The sequence below is a fragment of the Podarcis pityusensis genome, assembly GCF_964106645.2.
Source record: "Podarcis pityusensis genome assembly, chromosome: 6".
Lineage (NCBI taxonomy): Eukaryota > Metazoa > Chordata > Lepidosauria > Squamata > Lacertidae > Podarcis > Podarcis pityusensis.
The window spans coordinates 27,651,774-27,676,625 of record NC_138030.1 but is presented as its reverse complement, the minus strand read 5'-3'; the positions used below and the strand labels follow the sequence as shown (position 1 = coordinate 27,676,625).

The 24,852-nt window shown below is 43.6% G+C and overlaps 2 protein-coding genes across 2 annotated transcripts; one reads left to right on the top strand and one right to left on the bottom strand.

Annotated features, from left to right (window-relative positions):
* Positions 1–434: 434 nt before the first annotated feature.
* On the top strand, positions 435–13,440 carry LOC308479748 (ubiquitin carboxyl-terminal hydrolase CYLD-like). Its single transcript, XM_081010577.1, has 12 exons — positions 435–457; positions 3,091–3,519; positions 4,016–4,148; positions 5,269–5,410; positions 6,052–6,159; positions 7,878–7,957; positions 8,174–8,240; positions 9,000–9,129; positions 9,320–9,428; positions 9,524–9,636; positions 11,017–11,206; positions 12,333–13,440. Exons 2-12 carry the CDS (start codon positions 3,106–3,108, stop codon positions 12,530–12,532), a joined length of 1,686 nt encoding a protein of 561 aa, XP_080866703.1. The 5' UTR covers positions 435–457; positions 3,091–3,105; the 3' UTR covers positions 12,533–13,440.
* A 2,615-nt stretch (positions 13,441–16,055) lies between these two features.
* Positions 16,056–22,957, bottom strand: RAB5IF (RAB5 interacting factor). Its single transcript, XM_081010205.1, has 4 exons — positions 22,780–22,957; positions 21,456–21,559; positions 18,105–18,234; positions 16,056–17,730 (listed from the first exon to the last, which is right to left on the bottom strand). The coding sequence occupies exons 1-4, from the start codon at positions 22,921–22,923 to the stop codon at positions 17,689–17,691; spliced, it is 420 nt and encodes a 139-aa protein (XP_080866331.1). The 5' UTR covers positions 22,924–22,957; the 3' UTR covers positions 16,056–17,688.
* Positions 22,958–24,852: the final 1,895 nt, after the last annotated feature.

Genomic DNA, 24,852 nt, shown 5'->3' with positions numbered 1-24,852 from the left:
TGTTTTGATTTATGATGGCACTAATCTTTGTCTTTCAATAGGAGTGCAGTCACTGTACAGTACTGGTGTAATAGTGAAGGCAGGTGGGAGCCTTGTAGTGAGGTTAGACTTGCAGAAGACAAAATCCTGTTTACTCCTTTAAGGTTACAGAGGGGTAGATAGTGCATGGACATGGACACGGACACACACACACACACACACACACACACACTGTTAAGCACTTTGCACATTGGAAGTGCTTATTTGTTGCCACATTTTAGAAGAGCTGTGGGTCTTCTTTCCAAGGGCGTGACCAGAAGTTAGATATGCCAATGTTGTTCTGTGTCTTAAAATCCACCCTGGAGGCTGTACTGTATTGCTACAGAAGAAGCAGGACACACCCTTGCTGCTATTTATAAAAAGAACAAAGCCGACTCTTTGCAGTGACTGACAAGCCAGGAATCAGATCTCTTCCAAGGTCAGGTAAGCAAAACTGCATTGTAGGGCTAGATGTAAAAGCAACTTTGTATGCAACAAATAAAAAATAATGAAGCTAGTAAATTGGTAACTTTCCACTTTCATGACTTTGTCTTTAGGTTGATTTGGATACAACAAAAGCTGGAGAGCCAGGTGTGAGGAAATAACATCCAGCCAGTATTTTCTATAATGTGTAAATGAAAGTTTGCATTCAAAATGTCAGACAAAAACCTTTCCCCCTCTAAACATTGGATTGCTGTTGTTTAGTCGTTTAGTCGTGTCTGACTCTTCGTGACCCCATGGACCAGAGCACTCCAGGCACCACTGCCTCCCACAGTTTAGTCAAACTCATGCTTCAAGAACACTGTCCAACCATCTCGTCCTCTGTCGTCCCCTTCTCCTTGTGCCCTCCATCTTTCCCAACATCAGGGTCTTTTCCAGGGAGTCTTCTCTTCTCATGAGGTGGCCAAAGTATTGGAGCCTCAGCTTCAGGATCTGTCCTTCCAGTGAGCACTCAGGGCTGATTTCCTTAAGAATGGGGAGGTTTGATCTTCTTGCAGTCCATGGGACTCTCAAGAGTCTCCTCCAGCACCATAATTCAAAAGCATCAATTTTTCGGCGAAACATTGGATACACTGAAATAAATGCATTGTTTTACAATGCCATTCAAACCCAATGGTGATCTTCATTTATTTCAGAAAGGGGGAACCTGAAGCACAGTTTCAGCCTCCCCGCAAGTGTCCCTATTTTCCAGGGACATCACTGATTTAGAGAAACCATCCCGGTTTCTGATTTGATCCCGGAATGTCCCGCTTTTCCTTAGGATGTCCCTATTTTCATTGGAGAAATGTTGGATGGGATGGAGTTATCCAATCGTTAAGCTTTCTTAAGGCAATCCTGTATAGGGAAGGTTTTTTTTAATGTTGAATGTTTTATTATGTTTTTGTATATGTTGGAAGCTGCTCAGAGTGACTGGGGCTACCCAGTAAGATGTGTGGGGTTGAAATAGTAAAATGATTACTATGGAATGGGATGTCCCTATTTCCATCAGAAAATGTTGTAAGGTATGCAGTTTTCCACATTCAGTATTTGGATTTTTTCCAAGTGTACAATTCCCCTTTTCTGCAATTATATAAATAGTATAATGGTGTCTCCCATCTTGCCATGTGATGACTTCAAAAATAGGAAATTTAAAATAGGAAATAGGAGATTTAAAAGAATCAGTGTAACTTTAATCTGTACTATTAACTTACATCTGGCAAAAGTTTTGTGAGTAAAGTTAGCTTTACAGAAGGCTGTAAAAACGCAGGTATATAGCACTTCTGAGCTAAGGGTGCATTGATTGATTGAGCTGGGGCAGAGAGGGTCACTAACATAGCCTTAAGGTCCCTGAGAAAGAGAAAAAGAACATGAATAGGGGCTTTCTTATTGTTCATTCTATTCATTGAGCACACTGCCTCTAATATGTGCAGCTGGGAGGTGGCGGTGATGGGAGGTGAGTGAGCTCTCTTGGGCTGCATGTAGGAAAAGAAGTGCATCGTGTCAACCATCACGTTTTTGATCTTAGAGAAGCAGCTGTCCCTGGACAGAAATCTGAGCTGAAATCCTGCAGTTCAAAACTAAGCTAAGCAGGCAATCAACTGTTGTTTCTGTTTCCCATTTGTCAATACGGAGAAGATATTGGTCAAATTTACAGATTATTGTAGGGGTGAGGAGCCTGAGACCCTCCAGTTTGCTTGGACTAAAACACCCATCATTCCTGACCATTGCCTACACTGGTCAGAGTTGTGGTCCAACAACATCTTTAGGACAACACAGGCGCTCTATCCCTGGGCTACTGAAATATTGTATATGACGTTTGAGCGCTTAGGAAATGTGCTATAGAAATGCCAGGTCATTATAATATGTACAACTGCATTGCTTAATTGACTAAGGCTGCATTCCTAAGCATACCTACTTACCTGGGAGTAAAGCCCAGTGAACCCAATGGAACTTAAATCTAAGTAGACAAGTAGGCCTTTGACAATTAAGGCATTTTGTTTTGGAGGACCCACCTATTTTGCTGAATCTATATTGTTCTATTTTGGTAAGAATAGTTTGTGTTACTCATTTTAAATGATTGCAACTGTCCTACATGTTTTTATAGCTGTATATTGTATTATTGGAACTCACCTAAGATTGTAAAGGGCAGGTAAGAAACCTTATATATAAATTATTGTAGCTGATTAAAACATTTTTGATAAATTAAAGTTATATTCTAAATTAACTGGGCAACAGATTATTTAAAAATATAATTTTAATATAAAAAACTAGATAAAAAGTGATTTCCTAAAAGAGTCCTCTTTTGTCCCACACAATAAAAAATGGATCTAAGGCAAAACTTGCAACACACTTGCATGATTTAAAAATAATGGAAGTATTCATTCTGTTTCCAAACTACTGCTTTTACTTATATACAACTGTATGCAAATCAAGTCAATTAGTCTGCAACTATAATTAATGAACATGAATTTCTTCAGTTGAGCAACAGCCCTGGTCACACTATAAAACCCCACCAACTATTTATGACCCGAGTTTGTCTCTTGCAAGCCTCTAAGGCAATCATCTCCTATCCTGATTTTTTCATGTTTACAGGTTATATTCGCTGCCATGGATTTTGCTCCAGAGAAGAAAGAGGCCTTCATTGTAACTCGAGAGATCTGTGCCGGCAGGAAGAAGATCCCCTTGGGGTCCATAGGATGCTTTGTGGAGGGCAAGCACAGCAAAGGTCGTATAGTTGACATGAAGTCCAGGCCTGTCATAGCCCTGATGAGCAGCCACATAAGACCTCTCAGCCAACACCAGGCTGCCCTGTTGCTCACCATTGAGAGCCCACAAAAGAAGCATAGCCTGTTCTGCAACGAACAGCTATTCTCTTCCATTTGCTGCCTGAGGATCCACGATGTGCTGCAACTAAGATATGGCAGAGTGGCGACTGTTGGTATTGTGAGGGGCTTCTGGGAGCGGCGCAGGAAACCGGGCAGTGGAGAGCTGAGGATGGTCCTCATTGAGGTGGAGTTGCTGGTGAGGCCATAGCAGGGCTTAGCTTCAGGGTATTCTGGTACTGTTCTGCTCCTGTTAATGGCCAAGCTTTTAGTTGCTGTGGAGCAAAGCCTTCAAATTCCCCATTTTTCATCACAGGTCCTTCTCTGAATCCACTAATCCTTTAGCCTCTTTGTCTATGCATCTTTGCATCCCTTACTCTTTATCACCTATCCTTAAATATATACTTTATGATACCCCCTATATGACCATTCTTAAATGCATAAGGTACTACCTTTGGCAAATGGAATTGTCCCTAAAATGAACTGGTACTGCCATTGCAGCAACAAGTTTGGGAGGGAAAATATAGATCAGGGATGTGGTAGCTCCCATCAGCCCTATCCATCATGGCCAGTGATCAAGAATGATGGGAGATGTAGTCCAACTGATACAGGTTCCCCATCCTTGGTATGGATTATTGCTTCAAAAAAGCAGTATTCTCAACACCGATTATTATTTTCTTTGCTTCTTAAACCAGGATCCAGGAATTATTGCCCTTGGTAATAGCTCCTCCAGGCTGAAAATCGATGCAAGCAAGATTGTCGCTGTTAGCTCCAGCATTACCAACCCCATTTGGTGCAAAGAGATTGGCCAAAGATCCCTTAAGAAAGGTAAGAGTAGGTGATGAAGTTGCAAGACCTCAGCCTCCTAAAATTTCCAGTTTGTTTGCACAATATTTCTTATCAAAGAGATCCATGGTTTTGAGATCATTGTCCCCCAGTTTCTTAGTTCTTGGGATATCCGGGAAGATCACAAACAAATGAGTTATGCTTTATGCTTCACGACCTTGGTGTGCCTGGTAGTGTGTTTGTGCACCTGTAAGAGACATGCCTGTTATGCAATAGAAGTGCCATTCCCCTCTCTGGGTGTGGCTCCCAACATAACTCAGTGGAAAGGAGCTGGAACCTTAGTCTTGCCTGGGCAGTGAGTCCTAGCTAGTTGCTGTTAAAAATAAATACAACTACTGAAGTTCCCCCGACCTCCTGCTGCCCTCCTGCCACTTTCTGTCATTAGGGCAGACCCACTGCAAATTTTCTTTCCCAAACTTACAGGGCAAGAGCAAGCGGCAATACTATGTGATCTGAAAGGGACTTCAAAAGATCTCTTCCAGTGCCACAGAGAGTGCTGGGATGCAACTCAAAATCCAGCCACCCCAGGCTGTTGCTTAGATTGCTTGGCAGTTGGGCATAAAACACAGGGCAGTGTTTCAAGGCATCATAGTCTTGCATCCATGGGAGGGGCCTTACAGTCCTCAGGGATCTGAAATTCTGATCACAGGGAGGAGAGTAAGAACGTTCAGAAATCCCTTCTTTCAATCCCCTTTCAGGTTTCCCTGGGGGTCTGCAGGCCCTCAATGTTAAGGTTGCCATATGTCGAAAAGTAAAAACCAAGACACCCCAAAAGTTGTTGAGCTTTTTTTTTAGTTTACTTGCCAAAGATCCAGGACATATTGCCCCCCTGGACGTCACTTCTGCCTTTGAAATCCCCATAATGTCCAGGAAAATCTGGACATAAGGCAGCCCTACTCCATGTTGTAGTTGTGGGACTACAGTTACCATCATCCCTGACCATTGATCATGCTGGCTGGGACTGAGGGGAATTGGAGTTCAGCAGCAACATCTGGAGAGCCGTGTGTTCCCCATATGTCTTGCTTTAGGTATTTTGGCTCTCGTGGTAAAGGTAGGGTTAATAACAGGACCATCATTTACCACACCCCAACTGTTCTTCTAGCGGGCAGTTACATAATGGAGCACTTGGCAGAGGATGATGCTGAGGCAGCATGGGAACATGACGTCCTGCAGAAGATGGAAGGCATCATGAAGGGCATCCAGGGGCATTGCAACTCCTGCTACCTAGACACTACCCTCTACAGGTTTGTTCAGTGTTGGCTCTAGTTGGGGTCCAGCTCTGTGGTCTCTCCATCGTTCCACACTGCCTCCTGCATTCAGCAATGCATTCAGCAAACCCTTCTCCCCTTTATTTTGCTGCCTTTTTCTGATCATAGTGCTTTGGTCTTTTTTGCAATCTTCATGATCCTGTCCTTCCTGCAAAATAGACCAGGAATAGCCAACATGGGCCCTACAGATGGACTCCACATTTGGAAGCTATATGCCTCTGAATGCCAGTCTCTGGGAATGGCCGGGGGGGGGGGGGAGTGCTGTTGCGCTCATGTCCTGCTTTCATGCTTCCCATGATGGCACACTGGAGAACAGAATGTTGAACTAGATGACACATTGGCCTGATCCAACATGGTTCTTTTTAGGATTGCAATTTCCATCATCATCACCACTGACCATGCCTGATGGAGCTGATGGAAGCTGTAGTTTAGCAGCATATGATGAGCTGCTACACATTGCCTACTAGACGAAGCCAAAATGATACTTAGCCCTTGGAGGGCCAGTTCCATCAGCAGCTACACTAGGAAGTAGCAGGCCATGGTACCCCTTCTGCACAACGGTGATGACCTCCCTTTCTATTTCAGTTCATGTGTTTTATGTGCACATTTCTTTGCAGTTTATTCAGCTTCTCCTCTGCCTTGGATGGCATCCTCTATTCATCTGAGGTGCGCGATGCAACAGTGCAGCAAATCTTGAGGCAGCAGATTGTGCAGCCTTTGAGACAGTGAGTTCCATTGCATGTTCAAAGTGCTTGTACTCTGTCTGTGGTATTCATGTGCTCAGTGATGGACTATAATTTATTATAGGAATAAGGGAACTTTTCATCCTGCCCAATTAAGCAGGTCAATAATAGAAAATACCATACTGTAGAGGTAGGGGACAGCTAGTGGGGCCAGATCCTGTTCTCCCCACTCCCATGGACCATGCTGATTACACGATAGCATTTCAAGGATCTCTCTAGTGCTGGAGATCCTATCTGGGCTCGCTGTCACCACTGATAAGCCAGTTGGCACTGCAGCAAGCCTCACTTGTCAAGTAACAATTGTGAGTGCACTTAAAGGCTCCCAGCGATTTCTTTGCAGCCGTGTCTCTACCTGCCCCACACCTGATGTCACCTGTTACATTTGGGGGCAATAGCCTTCTGGGCCAAACTGGAGCCTATGCCAGGCCTGATTTAGCCCACAGGCCAGAGGTTCCCCACTGCCACCTTATTTATTTTAGGAAATGCACAAAGAGCAAGAACTCCTTCCCCTGGCCAGTGAAAATTAGTATGCAGAGTGGTTGAAAGAACTGATCAAAATGTCCACAGAAGTAATTATTGGTGTGATTACGACAGCTTCTCAAAGAGCAAATTGCTGGCCTGTGTTAATTAGTACAGAGCAGGGGGTTGGGAAATGAATCAGGCTAAACTCCAAGGGATGACATTGTCACAGCGTGCCCACTTGCCCCACAGCTGCTGGGGAAGTAGCACTGTCATCCATGCTGACTTCTGGTGACATCTCACCAGAACTCGCTGCTGCTGCTTTGCACCACAGAGGCACAACCTAGGTGAGGGGTGCAGCAGGGGTGCAGCATGATAGCAGCAGCTGGGTGGGGCAGCACTTCCAATTTCCCCTCAAGCCATGAAAGAGGATGCACCACCCCATCTTTAGATGTTGCTGCAGTATCACTCCTCTCACCCCTGACCAACAGCCATGATCAATTGCAGCTTCCACTAGCACCAGCCAACATCTGGACAGCCACATGTTCGCCACCCCTGCTTTCTAGTGAAGTCGTGCATTTCACGGCATTATATACATTTCATGGAATTCATAAAACACGTTACTGTTAAGAGAAAATAGAGCTATAGCCTTAATTTTTTCAGGTAGCCCTTGAAGGAAATATCCTTGTTATCATGCAAACACCAGCACATCTGCTTCCAGGTGCAGATTTTAAGGATCTTCTTTGCACCATTGAATGAACCGGCTTTTCAGGAAGGCATGAGCTGATGTTTAATAGCTCATCTAGTATTTTCCCTTTATACTCTCCACTTCCCCCAAGTGATAGGAATTTGCAGGGCTGTCTATTACAAAGGTCAGTTTCATGGAGAGAATGTAGGCTGTTTTGTGTTGTAGTTGGTCAAAGAGGCTAAACAACATGTTTAGCTTTTTTTAAAAAAAAATAAAAATATGTAATTATACACATTGAGCATGGACAAGACACAGCAGGATTAACCTTGAAACAGCATCAGTTTCTGCCAAAGCAGCTGCATTCCCTTGCAGCTCCCTGGGGCTGGTTTTTTCCTAGGCAGTCCCAACAGCACACATTTCTTTCTCTAGCTCAAGACAAAATTGTGAGCAGGCAGGTGCAACCATCATTCCTAGATGATCTGGGTTGCTCATTAATGAACATTCATTGTAAGCAGGCGAGCACATAGCTCATGCAAGTATTGATCTTTCCCAGGCATGGCTATGTGGGAGCTGAGAATGTGATGAATTTGAGGAGGTCGCTGCGATGTGACAGCTTTGTTACAGAAGAGAAAGGTAAGGGACAATGTCATCATAGTCCTTTCAATGCACCTCTGGGGGCACGGGGATGTCACTTTGCCACTGCTTGCTTCCCTCCTCCCCTAAAAAATACACTCAGACACTTTGAAGTATCTGGAATATGTCCACAAATGAAGAGTGTGCAAACTAGGAGTATAGTTCTGCACATTGCTGCAGGCCTTTTGCTATCCTAATGGAGACTACTGTTGACAGATCCAGAGGAGTTTCTGAATGTCCTTCTCAGAGAGGTCTTGGCTGTAGAACCCTTGCTCAAAATCAGGTATGGCTTTGATCTGTTGATCTTTTTTTTTAATCTTGGCTCTGAGGGCCAGTCACCAGGGCAGTATATCTACCATGTGACTAGGGATGCCAACTCTTGGATTCATAAAATCTGGTGACTAGGCAAGGTTGGAGCCCATTTCATTGCAGCACTGGGTGTGGGTGGGAGCCTAGCTGTGTCACATGGATGAGGACAGACGGCATTGAGTTGAGATAGGTTGGGAGGTGAAGTTTTTCAGTAGGAAGGAGCCCAACACAAAAGCTGTTAATTTGCCTAAGAGGTACAGCTTCTATAAATTGGCTGAAAATGAGAGGGCAGGGGAAACAACTTGAAAGCAAGAAAACAACGGCCTGGTCAATATTATACTCCAATAATGACATTTTTAAAAACATGGTGGTAGTAGTCAAGCCATACACAGCTACCTGTGCTGTTTTGATTGGGAAGTTATGGCTTGACCCAGATTCTTTGCCTCCAGGCAAACACTGCCACCTCCACAGTTAAGCCTCCAGAGGCAGTATTTGTTGCTCTCTCTTGTAATGCAATGAATATATTCCTGCAGTAGATCTTGGTCCTGACAAATGTGGGTGGTTTTGCTGGCCTTAGAGCAAGTGATTCATCCTCCATGCCACTTTTGTACAGACTTTTACTAGACAGTGCACTTGTGATAGTGGGTTAACATTGGTATACATCTACACGTACATAATATGCTTTGAAACAACTGAGCTTCAAAACTTCTTCCCCCCCCCCCCGAAAATTTAGGTCAGACAACGAAGTGCTAGAATATAATTGCTACCAGATCCTTGCAGAGAAAGATGCTACAATCAAAGTGCCCATTGTGCAGCAGCTACTGGAAAAATCCCTGCTCTCATATGGCTTAAAGCTGGATGAGGTATGCAACTAGCTTTAGGTAGCACTGTGTATATTTCAAGGTTAGAATATTGGATTCTCGGTATTTTAAAGACCTCAACAACAACCAAGAATGATCTATTCAGGAGCAGTTCTATTTGGACCACTCTATCTTGTGCCAATTTACAGCAAAACACATACAAACACTCTTCAAAAAGGTCCATTTCTTCCAGATTCCTTCATGCCTCATCTTACAGATGCCTAGGTTTGGGAAGAGCTATAAGAGGTTTTCATCAGTGTATCCCTCTCTCGAGCTTGACCTCACAGATATGGTGGAGCAAGGTAAATCAAAGATTTGATACTGGTTGGGTTTGATGTTACTAAAAACCGATTGAAGACTGCTGTAACAAACCTGGGTTCTTTTTCTATGATTGTAGCTCCACGGGTGTGTTGTGTTTGTGGAGGAGAGGCAGCCCACGGATGCTCACGGTGCCAACTGGATTCCCTCCTGCATCCCAAACTCATTAAACTGTTTGAGAACCTTTCTAAGGTACAAAGGAGCAATGAAATATTATTTCATGATAGGTCAGTGGGAGGGTTCTGTAATGACATTGGCAAGAGTTGCTAGCAGGTAGCCAAATGGTCCATGTGAACAATGAGCCTTTGTCCTTAGGTTTTTTATTAAATTTTCATAACTTTAACCAATTAATTTCAAATCTGTTACACATTTCTGTTACAATTTGACTTACCACCTTTCATTCCATGCTTTTTTACACCCACCCCTTTCTCCTACTGCATAATATCACACATTTCAACTAATACATAGTCCTCTATTTCATATATTATCAGTTTCTTCCTGTTGCTCAGATTTCAAATCCTGCTCACAGTTTCATTTGGTCATCATATTTTTTTCAAATAACCCAAAAAAGGCTTCTACTCTTCCATAAATTGTCCATCATATTGATCTCTTACTTTCGCTTCTAGCTTTGCCAGTACCGCTTAGTAACTGTGAGCCTCTGTCTTCATCTTCAGGGATTTATTGCTACAACTTCTTGCACACTTACATGTGGAGTTACCCACCCACCAGGCAAGCAAGCAAAAATTAGGCTTACCAGCTTTGGCACAATTTCAACAAACAATATTCTCCCTGTAGGTAGAGATGTGCATAGTTATCTCTGCTAGATTTCTGCTGGCTGTGCAGCTGTAAAAGGCACAGCACCCTCCCTGGAAAAGTTTGTAAATTTACCTCAAGGATCTTCCTTCAGAACTCTGTAACCTGCATATTCTCCTTCCTCCTCCATAACATGATAACTTGTATTCTAGGAAACAACACATTCTCCCTATTGGGAAACCCAAAAGTATGTCCCAACTGGTTAGCCTCCCAGAATCCTCTTTGCACAAGAAACATTCCAGGTACCTTAGGCAATTTCTTGGCCAAGAGTTCCAGTTATAGTGAAAAACCAGCTACGCAAATGGCACAATCTGTACCGGGCTGTCAGCTAGGGGTTTATTATTATTAATTAATTTACAAATTTGCCTTTTACGTTTTTATGTCTCAAGGCTATTTACACAGACATGGCTAAAATGGTTTTTAAAACAGTACAAAGAAATCTGAAAATAGGTTTCAAAGCAATGCAAAGTGAACACCTGAAGGAGCGAGGTCTTTTCATGCAGTTGGAGAAGCCTGCCAAAACAAAAATGTCTTCAATTGTGTTTGGAAAATACAGGTGGTGGCCTCCTGCTGTAGTTCAACAGGTTTGCAAAGATCAAGCCTACATTGCTGGACTGCACTGAAGGGTGACACAGTCAAAGTGTGACACCCAGGATTAGCACAAGGAAACAGAACATTATAATCACCACTTCAAGATGCGGAAAAGCCCGAAAAACAGTGTCGAATTCTGACTAACATTCATCTGTTTCTTTCATCCAGCCACCATCTCATCGAATTGGACTGAAGCATCCTTACAAAGGACTAGGACCCAACAGCCCTCCCACAAAGCAGTACACCTTGGATCTCTTTGCCGTCCTTTGCATAGAAAGCAGCCATTACGTGGCTTTTGTTAAATACGGCCCCTTGAGACACTCCTGGCTTTTCTTCGACAGCATGGCTGGCACACTGGGTAAGCAAGGATCTTGGGCCTTATTTGTGGGGGTTATTCTAAAAACCAGAGCTCCGCCAGCTTCAACACGTGTTTCCAAGGTTTTCTCTCCCTTTCCCATTAGTTCTTACTTCCTCCCTATTTTCACTTGGACATGGCTTTCTTCAGCGCTGCTGAATCATGGCAACAAATATAATTACTGTCTTGCTCTTCACAAGCTCACACAATGCTTAACTACAGGCATCCCCACCACCACTTACGCAGGGGTTACATTTTGGGCCCCCCATGAGCATAAGTGAAATTGTGTAAAGTGGGGGGCACCCTCTAAAAAGGCTCTAAATGCCCATTTCCCGCCTGCTCTCCAGCTCTCTCTCCACACACAACTCTCTCCAACTAGAGTTGAAGTTCTGGGGCCAGCTAGAGGACGCACAGAAAAGCAGCAGCAACATGCAGCAGCTGCGCTACCTCAGGCGTCAGCTGCTAGGTGAGGAGGCTGAGCAACCTAAACAAAGCCCTGCTGTGCCTCCAGTCTCTTTAGGGCTCCCTCTGTCCTCACCGACGTCTTTTTGGGGCTCTGGGGAGGGTCTCCTCGTGTGTCACAAGGACTCTTCAGCTCTCTTTTGCCATTTCCTGGTATGATTCTATAAATAAAAAATGGAGGTGCTATATGTACTTCTCCATGTTTGTTTGTTTTGTAACACAATACAATCTCTACTGAAAACTAATAATAATAATTGTCGGAGCCAGCCGTTACAAATGGCGCAGTTTAGCATAAAATAAAGACACAGAGAGCCAGCAATATTTTCAGGATGGTATGAGCAGCTCCTTTCGAACTTCCCTCTCCTCCGGTAACTTTTTTATTAACCTTTGTCTCTCTCCAGCCTCATGGCCGTTTGCCAATGTCTCACGTTACCTCATCCGGTCAAGGCTTTTATTGCCCCCAACACCATATAGGGTCATCACTGCCCAGAGGAAACACAACTGCATTTAAGGTCAACACATTCCAATACATTGTAAAGCTCAGAGTGCTGGTCAGCCGAGGTCAGGGGGCACCCTGCAATATTACAAGCCTTTACCGTGGCTTTATGACTCCCACAAATAATAATCTTTAGCTGCCTTTTTTTAAACTGTCCCTGTTTTTCTTTAGAAAATGAGAAAGGAACTAACATTCCTGTGGTCAAGGCCTGCCCTCAGATTGGAGACTATCTGGCTATGACACCCGAGGAATTTGCTACTGTGGACACCAAGCAGATGGATGCTTTTTCCAGAAGATTTTTCTGTGATGCTTACACATTCATGTACCAAAAGCCACAGCACGCTTCTTACAAGTATTGGTTCAGAAACTGAGCTCTCTCTGAGCCAGATCTTGGAGGGAGAATTTAAAAGCTCACAAGGACCACCATCTTTCTGTTGGGAGACAGAAGCATGAATGCTGGAACTGCCAGGTTATAGGCTTCTAATAAACCCCACCTCCAACGTAACAGCATTGGTCTGCGTTATAGCAAGCCATTGCTTTCAAAGCCATATTTTCTGGACAATCATTTTCTGAAATTATCTTCCGGTTGACACACTGGTGTAAAGGTGGAAATCCCTCTCCACTTTGCAAGATGCCAAGGAAGACTGCCCAAGTGATTGTGGTGTGTTGCATCTCTACAACACCTGCAAGGTGAGGAGAGATATTTTCCTGAAGGAACATCCCAACCTACCTTGACTGGCAGCAGAGGATGTTGTACCTGTGCGCCAGGTGGGCATCAGCCTTGTTCACTGAAGGCTTCTGAAGCTGCTTTCATCAGGCACTGAAAATAAGCTCTTACTCATACATACAATTTATTTGTTGAACATTCATCCTGATTTGCATCTACAAAGCTTACATGGAGGTTAGATTATATTCTTTATTGAGCTTTTAATCCAATTTCTTTGTGGGGAGGTTATAGGACAACTGGCATTCATCTCATTTTATTTGTGGGGTGTTTATACATCATCTTGTTAATTGTTCACTCATTCTACACATTACAATGCATTTTCTCACCACCTTCCTGACAGCTATGGTAGTGACAAGAGCGCCTTAAATGCTTGAATCCCACCTGCAAAATACTGACAATCTAGAGGTGCCCAAGGTCAGTTCATTTGCAACAATTACCCCTCTCCCACCCTGAGACCTTTCCTGTCCAGCACCCTGCGTATGACTTTATTTAGATCCTGCTGTTTAAGCTCTTATTGTTTTGTAGTTTTTATATAAATGTTGTTTTTAAGTATTCTTTTTGTACTGTGTTGTCTTGGCTCTATGACTGTAAGGGTGGTTTATAAATAACATAACGAAATGAAAACACATAACTTCCCACACAGCCCTACAAGCCACTTTTAGAGAGCTTTTGCTTTCCCCTGTAATTCCTGCCAACCATAACTTTTCTGAATGAAGAAAAATTTACATTTTTATTGAATGAGTTGGACTGGTAGTGTGGGAAGAGTGGGAGAGGTGAGAGTCAAGGATCGGTCCTCAGGAAGGTGGGTGATAGCTTCAAGTGTTCAGCTGTGCTAGAGGATGGTTTGACAAACTTGTCAGCTGGTAAGAGTTCATTTTACATAGCCATGTTCTTTTCCAAGACAGTGGGAATAGAACTGGAAGCAATCTCCCTTGGGATATGCAGCTGGAAGCTGGGAAATAGCGATTACTGAAGATAGGGGTATGAGATTTCCCTTAGGTTAACCATCCTGTAGCAGCTCTATCTGAAAGAGAAACATTCACATACAGTGGTACCTCGGGTTAAGTACTTGATTCGTTCCAGAGGTCTGTTCTTAACCTGAAACTGTTCTTAACCTGAAGCACCACTTTAGCTAATGGAGCCTCCGGCTGCCGCTGCACCGCCGGAGCACAATTTCGGTTCTCATCCTGAAGCAAAGTTCTTAACCCGAGGTACTATTTCTGGGTTAGCGGAGTCTGTAACCTGAAGCGTATGTCCAGTATATCTGAAGGAGCGTCTCCACCCCCATCGTTCTGCCCGGACACTGAGGTCCAACTCCGAGGGCCTTCTGGCGGTTCCCTCACTGCGAGAGGCCACGTTACAGGGAACCAGGCAGAGGGCCTTATCGGTAGTGGCGCCCGCCCTGTGGAACGCCCTCCCATCAGATGTCAAAGCGATAAACAACTACCTGACATTCAGAAGACATCTGAAGGCAGCCCTGTTCAGGGAAGTTTTTAATATGTGACATTTTAGTGTATTTTTCATCTTTGTTGGAAGCCACCCAGAGTGGCTGGGGAAACCCATCCAGATGGGCGGGGTACAAATAATAAATTATTATTATTATTATTATTATTATTATTATTATTATTATTATAGTATGTAACCTGAAGCGTGTGTAACCCGAGGTACGACTGTATTCTGAACAAATTTCATTAACAGCTGATAAGATTGCAGTCTGAAGTTTGCAGCAAGATATTCAGAGGGTTGGAAGAAAAGGCTTAATAATGGCCACAAGCTTCTGTGGGGTGTGTGTATGACAGGTGGAATAATGTTTTGATACTGTGCTTGGCTCAGGGTGTGTGTTCAGACAGAAGCTGTGTGTTCCCTGTTATGCTTCTGGAACTGCCCAATGGAAAGCAAACTGGTCACAAAGTGTGGCTGTGAAATTCCTGGATGGCTACAAAGATGTTTAGGGTATTAGCAAAGTATGTGCAGGGAGGGCAAACCAATATCAGATGAAGCATATCACCAGGTAAGCCTATCCTAACTTGATCAACAAATCCTAGTTAAAACAAAGCATGGATGCATTTGGATAAAATGCTAAGCCATTAAGTGTTATCTTCAGTGTTCTTGGTCTCAAACACTTTAGAAACGGTTGCTGGTTTGGTCTCCTGTTCATATTTGTATTAACAGGCATTGATTTGGAAAAATAATAATCAGGCACAGCATCAAGGATCGTGTTCTTAGCACACCAATGAGTAAAATCCACATCAAGCTGACTCTGTACCTATCATAGATAGATGTCTTCAAAAGTCTGGGCTGAAGCTGGTCATTCCATTTCAGTAGACTGAAGCACAGATGAAACTGTAGCACCACATTTCTGAGGGCAACGGAAGAACGATTTTCCAGTAACAAGTTATTGTTTCCTGACTGTGAAACCTGAGTGCCCAACCAGTATGAAATAAAGTCAACGGAATTACACAGAGTGCATAACATAAAGCAAGAGTAATGATTAGCCCCTCATGACCTGTAAATTATAACACAAAACCAAGATACTCTAGTGAGCGACTTTGGGTAGATACAAAGGCTCACAAATGCAAATGGAAGTTTTGCTTTTTGTTGCCTTGAAGGCTGCTTCTGAAACTCCCCACGTTTTCATTTGGGCAGAGATGAGGAACCTGTGGCCATCCAGATAATGTTGGACTCAAAGTCCTACCATCTCCAGCCAGCACAGACAACGATCAGGGATGATTGCAGTTATACTCCAGTATTAGAGAGGGCCACAAATCCCCCACCTCTGTTTTAGAAGTAGCTTGCCAAGCGGTGCAGGGCTGTTTGTAAATCACCTGGATGCTTCCAAACCCAGCATCACACCTGTACTGAGAGCGCCTGCCACAGGCAGCATGCATCCAATGCAAAATGTTTATGCAGAATCAATGTATTGTGGGAGTCAGGCATGAGAAATCACACTGCAAAAGACCAAACACTCATAGCACAATAACAAATTACTTCAAAGAAAGCAGGAGAACTTCATTCACTCTGTGATGAGAACCAATTCTTAAGATCACATAGGCTAGTAATACTAGTCATCCTTTTTTATCTAGTAAGCAAGTATTAAGGGAGAAGTCAGCCCTCAATATTTAAGCCATTGTCTGAAATAAGAACAAATGAAAAAGCAACATACCAGCTTCTTAATCATGTGACATTTATTAGAGAGCTTTCATGTATAAAATGATGTACTGTATTTGGTAGGTGACTGAAAGTGTAAGTAAACAAAATCAGATGCTGACTGAGAAATGGAATTTTAAACCCAGCAGAGATGAAAATTCTGAGGAGAAAAGGTGACTCCTTCTGGTTGATGAGGCGAATGAGAGATTAAATCCACAAACCAGATAAGCAGAGGCTGTTAGTTGGCAACGAAGCCTGCAAGAGCAGCACCTGCCATGGCTCCCAGCACATACAGTACTTCAGGCTTTCATTTCTTTTGGCAGAATTCTAACAACTAACCAACGAAGAAGAAAATAGAAGTTTAAGAAAAGTACATTGAAGGTGACCTTGCTAAGTCGAAAATGCAAAAATGAGGGCTTAACAGAAGACTAAGAAGAACTAGGAATTAATCCACAGTGTGTTAAGACTCAAGTCAGGTTGTCACCATAAGGCAGTCTTAGTGCAAAGCTCTTCTCTCTGCCCATTCATCTGAGATTATGATGAGAACAGACAGGTCTGGTCCTTGAAGAGACTACTTCCTAAATATATCCATGGAGACTGTAATGCATATTTTAGAAAAGATCTACAGTTAAAAATTGTAAGTGACCTAAACTAATGTACAGCCACCAACATGGTTATATTTAATGTCTTTATTTAATAATCGGAAACATCAAAATTGAAATTGTAGATCAATCCACTCCCACCCTGAAAGTGTTAATTCTGTGTACAGAACATTAGCTGCTTTAATTATTCCGGGTGTTGTGTTTCAACTTCAAAATCCTAGAAAGATCCTGAAGTAACTGAGTTCTGAAATACGTCTTGTTTTGTGCATTTAGACCACTGAACTCTGAGGTAGGCTCTGAGAATTGAATCAATTTGTTAACTGAACCATTATTGTGTTCCTAAACCATGGTTACTGTTTGTGAAAGTTCAGTAATTAAGCCAGGTAAATCCAGCACTTGCTCCATAAGGAATTAATGACAAAGTTTTAGGAAATAATCTGAAGATTCTGGTTATAACACTGTTAAGCAACCAAAATTTAAGTAACCCTGAATGAACCAGTTAAAGACATTAATACTTAATACAATCAATTATCAGATCAGATCTTTAATTTTCTTAAAACAAGCCGAGGACAACCATTAAACTCTATGCTCTTGTAATCATTTCTGTAGAGTTCGCCTCCAACCAAATGCCTCATGATGTTTATGGTTTTAAAAACATACGTCTAGCGAACGGAAGACAAGTCACAAACTGATTCGATCTCATTCAGAGAGGGCAAGATAATGGACACAAATTAATTAATAAGGTCACCCTTTTAGAATACAGAAGTTTGCCGTCACTGTACCAGGCAAAATCACAGAGAAGGTTGAAAGGTCGAACAGTCTTGTATTGTTTGCAAAACATTGTGATGGTTTTTTTAAAAGTTCTGCAAAAGCAACATTTCTTTAAATAATCAGACAGGCTCAATTTCTCTTCTTAGAAGCCATTTGGCTTGTCCCATCTCCTTGGACCACGGGTATAAAAATGGGCTTATTTTACCTCCCCCCAGTTCATCAGAGGCTGCTTCTTAAAGTATTATTCAACTTATGAATACAACTGATTTGGCCGACTTCATCAATCATAATGGATGGCAGTGTAGAAGATTATCCAAACAACCTGAAAGGAAGTACAAACAAGATGACATCAGCAGCAAAGAACCTGATGTTTGGATTCAGTATTTTGCTTTCCTCTTTTTGAATAAGACTGAAACAACAGGTCATAAAAAGCTTTACAATTAGCTCTGTACTATAATCTGTACATTACCCTTTTAAATTCTTGCATTCTTAAGTAATTTATACTGTTTTTCCCTCACTCTGATTCCTTCCCATCTAATTAGATGGGAAGGAATCAGAATGAGGGAACAAACAGCATAAATATATATTTATACTTATATATTTATAATATATTTATGCTTCTTAGGTGGTGATCTGTCACTTGTTTTACAATATGTGCTCAGGGCCAACAGTCAACAAATAAGGAGTATAGATTACCAAAAACAATGCAAAAGATGTCATGAACCCTTCTTTAGTTAGTTCCCAAGTTCCACCATACTCTTCTTCATCTATCTGCTGAAAGCTACTAAAATAGAGGTACAGGACACCAGCATTTATCAGGCAGAATCTGGAAGGGAGAAAGAAGCATATTGGAAACCATCACTTTCAACTTGCACAATGTAAAGACATCAGATGTGTCAGCCACACTCCACCAGGATGTTTTCTTGTGCAAGCTACATTGAAATTAATGGGAGATGCTGAAGAGCACTACTATGCTCTTATGTAGCTCTCATTCCTTTCAATAGAGCATTCGCAGGACATCTCTCTGGTGGTGTGTGCTTCATTGGTCAGATTCATTTCTTCTACTCTGCCCTTTTCATGGCAGGGCTACCTCTGAGGACACCGTATATTGTTATACTAATTAATATACTAAGTTTACAATATTAATATTAAACTTAGAAGACTGGCAAAATATATTTATCTTGTTAAAAAAATTTATGCCACCTTTCTGTCTCAAACAGAAGGGTTCAAGATGGCTAACACCAAAAAGTTAATATTTTTTAAAAAAACATTCATACACACACAAGACAGCAAATGATAAAAGCAAATTCTCAGGTGGTGCAATGGGTCACCGTGTCTGGCTGTTAACCAGAAGGTTAGTAGTTTCAGTGTTAGAAACTGGAATAGGAAAGCTAGGAGCCATGTGGCTCCTGGGACCTGGGTTGTTGGCACTAAAATAAAATATGGTGCCTAGACATTTTGTTTTATTTTATGCTGCCATGCTACCCAGCAGACCACCTGATTCACCCGGCAGCAAAAAAAACAGACGTGCATCTTTTGCTGCCACGCTGCCAGGCAGACCACCTGACTGCAGCCAGGCAGGTGGAGATGCTAGGCACCAAAGGTGGTGCCTGGACATCTCCATCCAGTTGCAAAAGGACGGCTAGTTTCAAATGCTGGGTGGTTCAAGCCCACCTACAGATGACTGTGGACAGGATTCCTGCATTACAGGGCGTTTGACTAGATGACCCTCAAGTCCCTTCCAAATCTATAATTCTATGATTCTATGAAATGGCATCAAGAAAAAAAAGATCTGAGTCAAACACTCAGTAAGCCAAAGGCCTCCAAGGGGTGGGGGGGACAGAGACTTTAAACATCAAGGAACGGGGGTAGGCAACCTAAGGCCCATGGGCCACAAGCGGCCCACGGGGGTTGTTTAACCGGCCCACGAGCTGCCCCCGAACTGAGCCGCCCACTCGGCGAGTCCCTACACGCTGCATTAAACCAGTGCAGCGCGGCGCAGTGCGGGGACTTGCTTCCGCGGTGCTGGAAATTGTGTCTGCGCAGATGCAGATGCCAGAAATTGCGCAATCTGGCCCACGGAGGGATCTCCGCTGGAGTGAACTGGCCCAGGCGAGGTAAACCTTGCCAACCCCTGAACAAGGAGATTGAAATATCCCAGATAAGGTGTTCCCTAATCTAGGCTTGGCAACAAAGAATATTACAGATTCCCACCAACTGAACTTCAGGTGGAAGAGCACAAACAACAGGGGCTCATCCTGATGATCTGAGAAAGCAGGCATACCCAACAAGCAAAATATCCTAACTCGGATAAAGGCAATAATTGGCAATTCTGAACTGAGCTCAGAAACAAACTGGAAATCAGTACAAAAATCAAGTCGGATGTTACAAATAGCCAGCTCTAGTCAACAATCTTGCCAGGTGACATTTCTAGGTCCTTTTCAAAGTCACCTCGTATGAACTTCATGATTGAGCAGAGATTTAAATCTTGGGTTCTTTAAGATCAGTATGCCAATAATTACACCACAATGGCATTCAAGCTAAGCTAAACTGATGAAGCAACTGAATTTCCCCACACTGAATTTCTTTCTCCCTGACATTTCCTACCCTAATGCCCTGAAGTTACATTCATAACCCTGAATGTGGTTATGAATTTGCAAGCAAGGCCACAACAAGCACTAGTCTGAAATCGCCAACCTCCCTCCCTGCACTCCAACAAAGACCTCAGAGTTTACAAAAATGGATGACTAAGACATGTTCAAGAACTTTAAATGGTATTTTGTTTACTAACTTTATATTTCTTTGTCACAGCTAAGATGATACAGCACATTCTTACCAACCAACTTCAGAGACAAAAACATTTTTAGGCACTATTCATGTACAGAACTGAAACATTTAAAATATCAAGGCAACTACAGTGGTGCCTCGCAAGACGAAATTAATTCATTCCGCGAGTTTTGTCATCTTGCGATTTTTTTCGTCTTGCAAAGCACGGTGTCGGGAAAGTTTTGGAAAAGCTTCAAAAATCACCAAAGTCTTTAAAAACCTCAAAAAGGCTACCACACCGTGTTCTATGAGTTGCTCCTCGAAGTCAAGTCGCAACTGTATTAACAGTGTTAAGAAAAAGGAAACAAACTTGCAAGACGTTTCCGTCTTGCGAAGCAAGCCCATAGGGAAAATCGTCTTGCGAAGCAGCTCAAAAAACAGAAAACCCTTTCGTCTAGCGAGTTTTTTGTCTTGCGAGGCATTCGTCTTGCGAGGTACCACTGTATATTAAGGTCTACCTGCCTTTGGACATCTTTGGGAGAAGTAACGGCTAAGGACTAAACCATACAGAAATTCAGAGTGGAGTCCCTAAGACAGTTGAATAGCATCTTGTACACCTCCTTCCAGCAGCTCAGCTGGTGCCAAATGTATTGCTCTGCTTTCCTCTGGACCACAGTGAGGCCAAGAGGGAGGTCTTGTCATTTGGGCAGCCCAGAACCTCCACACACCCTACCCAGGCTTGCGCCCTGGAGTGATCATTTTGGTGCTGCTAAGGCAGCAAAAACAATGTAGGATGCAGCAGTTACGAGTTACTGGTTTCTGCAGGCACAGCAGCCACCGTGATTCTCTGGTGGTTTGACTTACCCCAGAGATATATTCCATTGTCTCTTGAGACAGAGAGATGCCAAATATATGTAGGCCTCTGAGTTGCTAGTGTTACTGTACGTTGACTGCATAAAGCACTACATATAAAAAAAACCCCACTTGTTTTCCTCTACACATTTCTGGGTATGTGTGTCCAACTCCCCCCTCCCTTCCGCCCTCTATCCAGTGTAATAAAGACATTATTCTCTATTTTCCCACAAAATACACTGCAAAAAATTTGCATGCTCACAATCTGGGAGCCAACTCACAACGATTTATAATGCAGTGTATATGGGAAATGAATTTCAGATCTAGGGTTTAGAATTATCCATCTTGTCATTTCGGCTGTTTCCAATTTCTTTTGACAACTTTTCCAATATATAACAACAACAAAAACAAGAATAAACAAAAACTTACATTGCTATGCCCACAAATCCTTTCAATGGAACAATGCCCCAGATCACTCCCAAAATAACAGCAATGATCTGCCGGAACCAGTAAATCACATCTAGAAATTCATCCTGTGGAGAAGAGACAAAAATCAAAGTTCATATGGATCTGTAATTCATGTATCTTACAAAATGCCCCTTTGGACAAAAAGAAGCAGCTCTGAAGATACATTTTGGGCTAGATGAGATGGAGATAATAATTAACTGTCATATAGCAGTACTTCCCACTTAATAAAGGATAAGTCTTAAGTTTCTTCTAATGTATTAAGGAAATATTCTTAACATGAAGTAGTAGGATCCTGAACTGAATCACTAAGACCAACACTGTAAATGTCAAATGCTACCAATCAATGTGCATTTTGTACTTGGTTCTGTTCTATGATGATATTTTTTATAAAAGGAAGATAAGCCACTCAACGGGCATCAGGAAACAATAGAAGAGCCAAAGCACCCTACCAGGCACCCTACTTTTGGAGGAAAAACGGTAGTGTTTTGGGATGATAAAAATTTAACACCACTGGTGCTACTCACTGTTGAATTTAAAACACTTTCATATGTGTTGCCCAACCCTATTTATTTAAAAGACCATCCCACAGAATTCAGTGGGTTTTGCTCCCAGGCGTGCTATACTGTCAAAGCTCACTGACTACGAAGTAGTTTGTCAGAGGACTTCCTACAAGGCAACAGCAGAGCCAGAATCCAGATCAAGTATTTCCAGTTCCACAGCCTGCCTCCAGCAGGCGGGGGCGAGGGGGGTGGTCAACAAAATAACGTAAGAGCAATCTGAAATTGACAGGAAAGGATTTCCAACGCCCAATTGTTTAACCACCACGGACTTTGAGCCCTGACAGTCAAGTGTTAGAACTAGGGAGAGCGGTGCCTTTGGCTCCCCCCGCTTTTACTATTCTGCACGCCGTGTTTATAAGCCGCCTGGTAGTGATATTTACTAGGAAAGCCACTTGAAAATATATATATTCTAGTGGATAAATTGTATTTCTGAAATGACAGGTGGTGGGGATGGGGAGAGTAACCAGCCGCGGGTTTGGGGGCGTAAGGACTTAGCACGGGAGTCAGGATCCTTCCCCCTTCGCACTCGGCTCCGGTGGGCGGACCTCGGGAGTCCCGTCGGGAAGGAAGCAGAGCAGGTCCCACTACGACCCCGGGAGGCTCGGCCCGCCACTGCCGCAGGGGCCCCTCGAGTCGCCGCCACAGCCCAGGCTCCGGCCAACGCAGCCCCTCCAGGCCAAGGGGCTCCCCGGCGCCGAGGCAGCGCGGCCCGGCCTAGGCCTCACCTTGTCCTCCCAGGCGGAGTCGCTCCGCAGCGCTTTGCCCCACAGCGAGCCCTTCAAGGCGCCGCCGCCGCCGCCGCCGCCGTTGGCCACCAGGTGCTGCTGCGGGTGCGACGTCGGCTCCTCCTTCCGCCGGCCGCCGCTCATCGTCCTCTGCCGCCGCCGCCGCCGCCTTCCTCCCTCCCTCCCCGCCGGGCCGCCCTCCCCCCGCAACACTCGGCGCTCTCTCGCACCACCGAAGGCTCCCCGCGCGTCCACGTGAGCGCCGGACCGGCGCCCAACCAATCGCGTCGCCCCGCTCGGGCCCACGCGGCTCCGGTCACGTGGCCGGAGCGCGCTACGGCGATAGAGATTGGCCATATCGCGGCTCCTTCTGGCCTCCGCCAGCGCAGGCAGCGCAGACTGGAGGAGGGAGGAGCACGTGGCTCCTGAATCGCACGGTTGGAAAGGGGATCCCTGAGGGTCATCTAGTCTGACCCGCTGCAGTGCAGGAATAACTGGGTAGAGTAACACTGGCAAAAGGGGCGGAGCAAGGCTACCTATATATAAAAGAGTGTGTGTGTATGTGTGTCTCTCTCTCTGTGTGTGTTAGTTACAATGTGCTTTTATTAATTCTTTCCCAACCACCAGGGCTAGCCCAGGACATTTTGGCACCAGAGGTGAACCACAAAGTGGTGCTCTCCTCCCTGCCAGGGAAGAAAGGAGGAGTGAAGATCTACATCAGGATCTGCCACCCCTGTGGATCCTTTTTGCCTGAGGCGTTGCCTCACCTTGCCTTATAGGTGGGCCGGCTGGCCCTGACAACCAGAGCCCGTTTGGAGCAAAATCAGAACGGCCTTGAACAAAATCTTCCAAGCGTCGGACATCTTTTTAAAAATTAAATAAATAAAAACTGCATTCATGATGACTTGCACTGCTGATGCCATGCAGGTTCGCCATAGGGCATTCCCGCTTTCGGTGCTCTTTGCAGTTGCAAAGAGCCCACACAGCTTTGCTTCCCATCAGTGCATCTCCCATAACTTTGTACTAAAATCGTGCAGCTTTTTTATACCACAAACGTTCTGGTTTATGTTTGATAATACGTACACACTGGTCTCAGGTAGTACGAAAGAAGGGAACTGGAACTGGGTCTGAAGTATGAAATGTTTGCAAAATAGTAACTTAATACATAGAACAATCCTATGCTTGTCTGCCCAAGAAATCGCATTTTACAAATAACAAAAACAAAAAAACCCCACCAAAAATAAAATATAAATACAAAAAACTAAAATAAGTTAAAAGCCAAAACATCATAAAAACACTGTAACACTGTCACAGGATCAAACATCTACCTAAAGAGCTCAAGGTTAGGGAGAGGTCTTCCCCAGCATCAAAATATACATGAGATTGTGCCAAGTCTCCAGTACAGTATTCTGTTTCAATTTTTTTATATAAAAAAGGAGTTACAAAGGCTGAGCAGTTCTAACCTCTTCATACACATTTGATTCTTTAACAATTTTAAAGAAGACACCCCAAATTATCAAGGCTGAAAGTGACACAAACAGGTGTTTTGAAACAATGTATCGTACAGGTACACTTGTTGCAGAAAGGCTACAGGATCTTTTTGAGTGTACACTCAATCCATGTGATATGTGAAATGGTCATGTAATATTGCTCATGTAACAGGTGAAATGGCCCTCTGGGAAAGGGAAGCCCTACTCCAGCTCTAGTTATACATAAGTAGACAAGGTAAATGCATGTGCCTTGTGCATCGAAAGGTGAAACCACCCAATTCAGCAGGGCCTCAGTGCATATATGTGTTTGCATCTATACCTACCATGTGCAGTAAGTAGGCTGCCTTCTCACTTGGGTGGATTTCCCTTTCTGGCTCAAGATGCAAGATTGCTTTCGAATACTATGTTCATTGGCCGCAAGGTGGCAGAAAGTTATTATCTTCCACAGCTTTCACAACAGCCTATTATGATTCTGCCTTGACCTGTGATCTTCTTTCCCGTGGGATCACAAATATATCCGTGAAAGATAAAAGGCACTTGGGAATTTACACTACAGTGGTACCTCGGGTTAAGTACCATACTT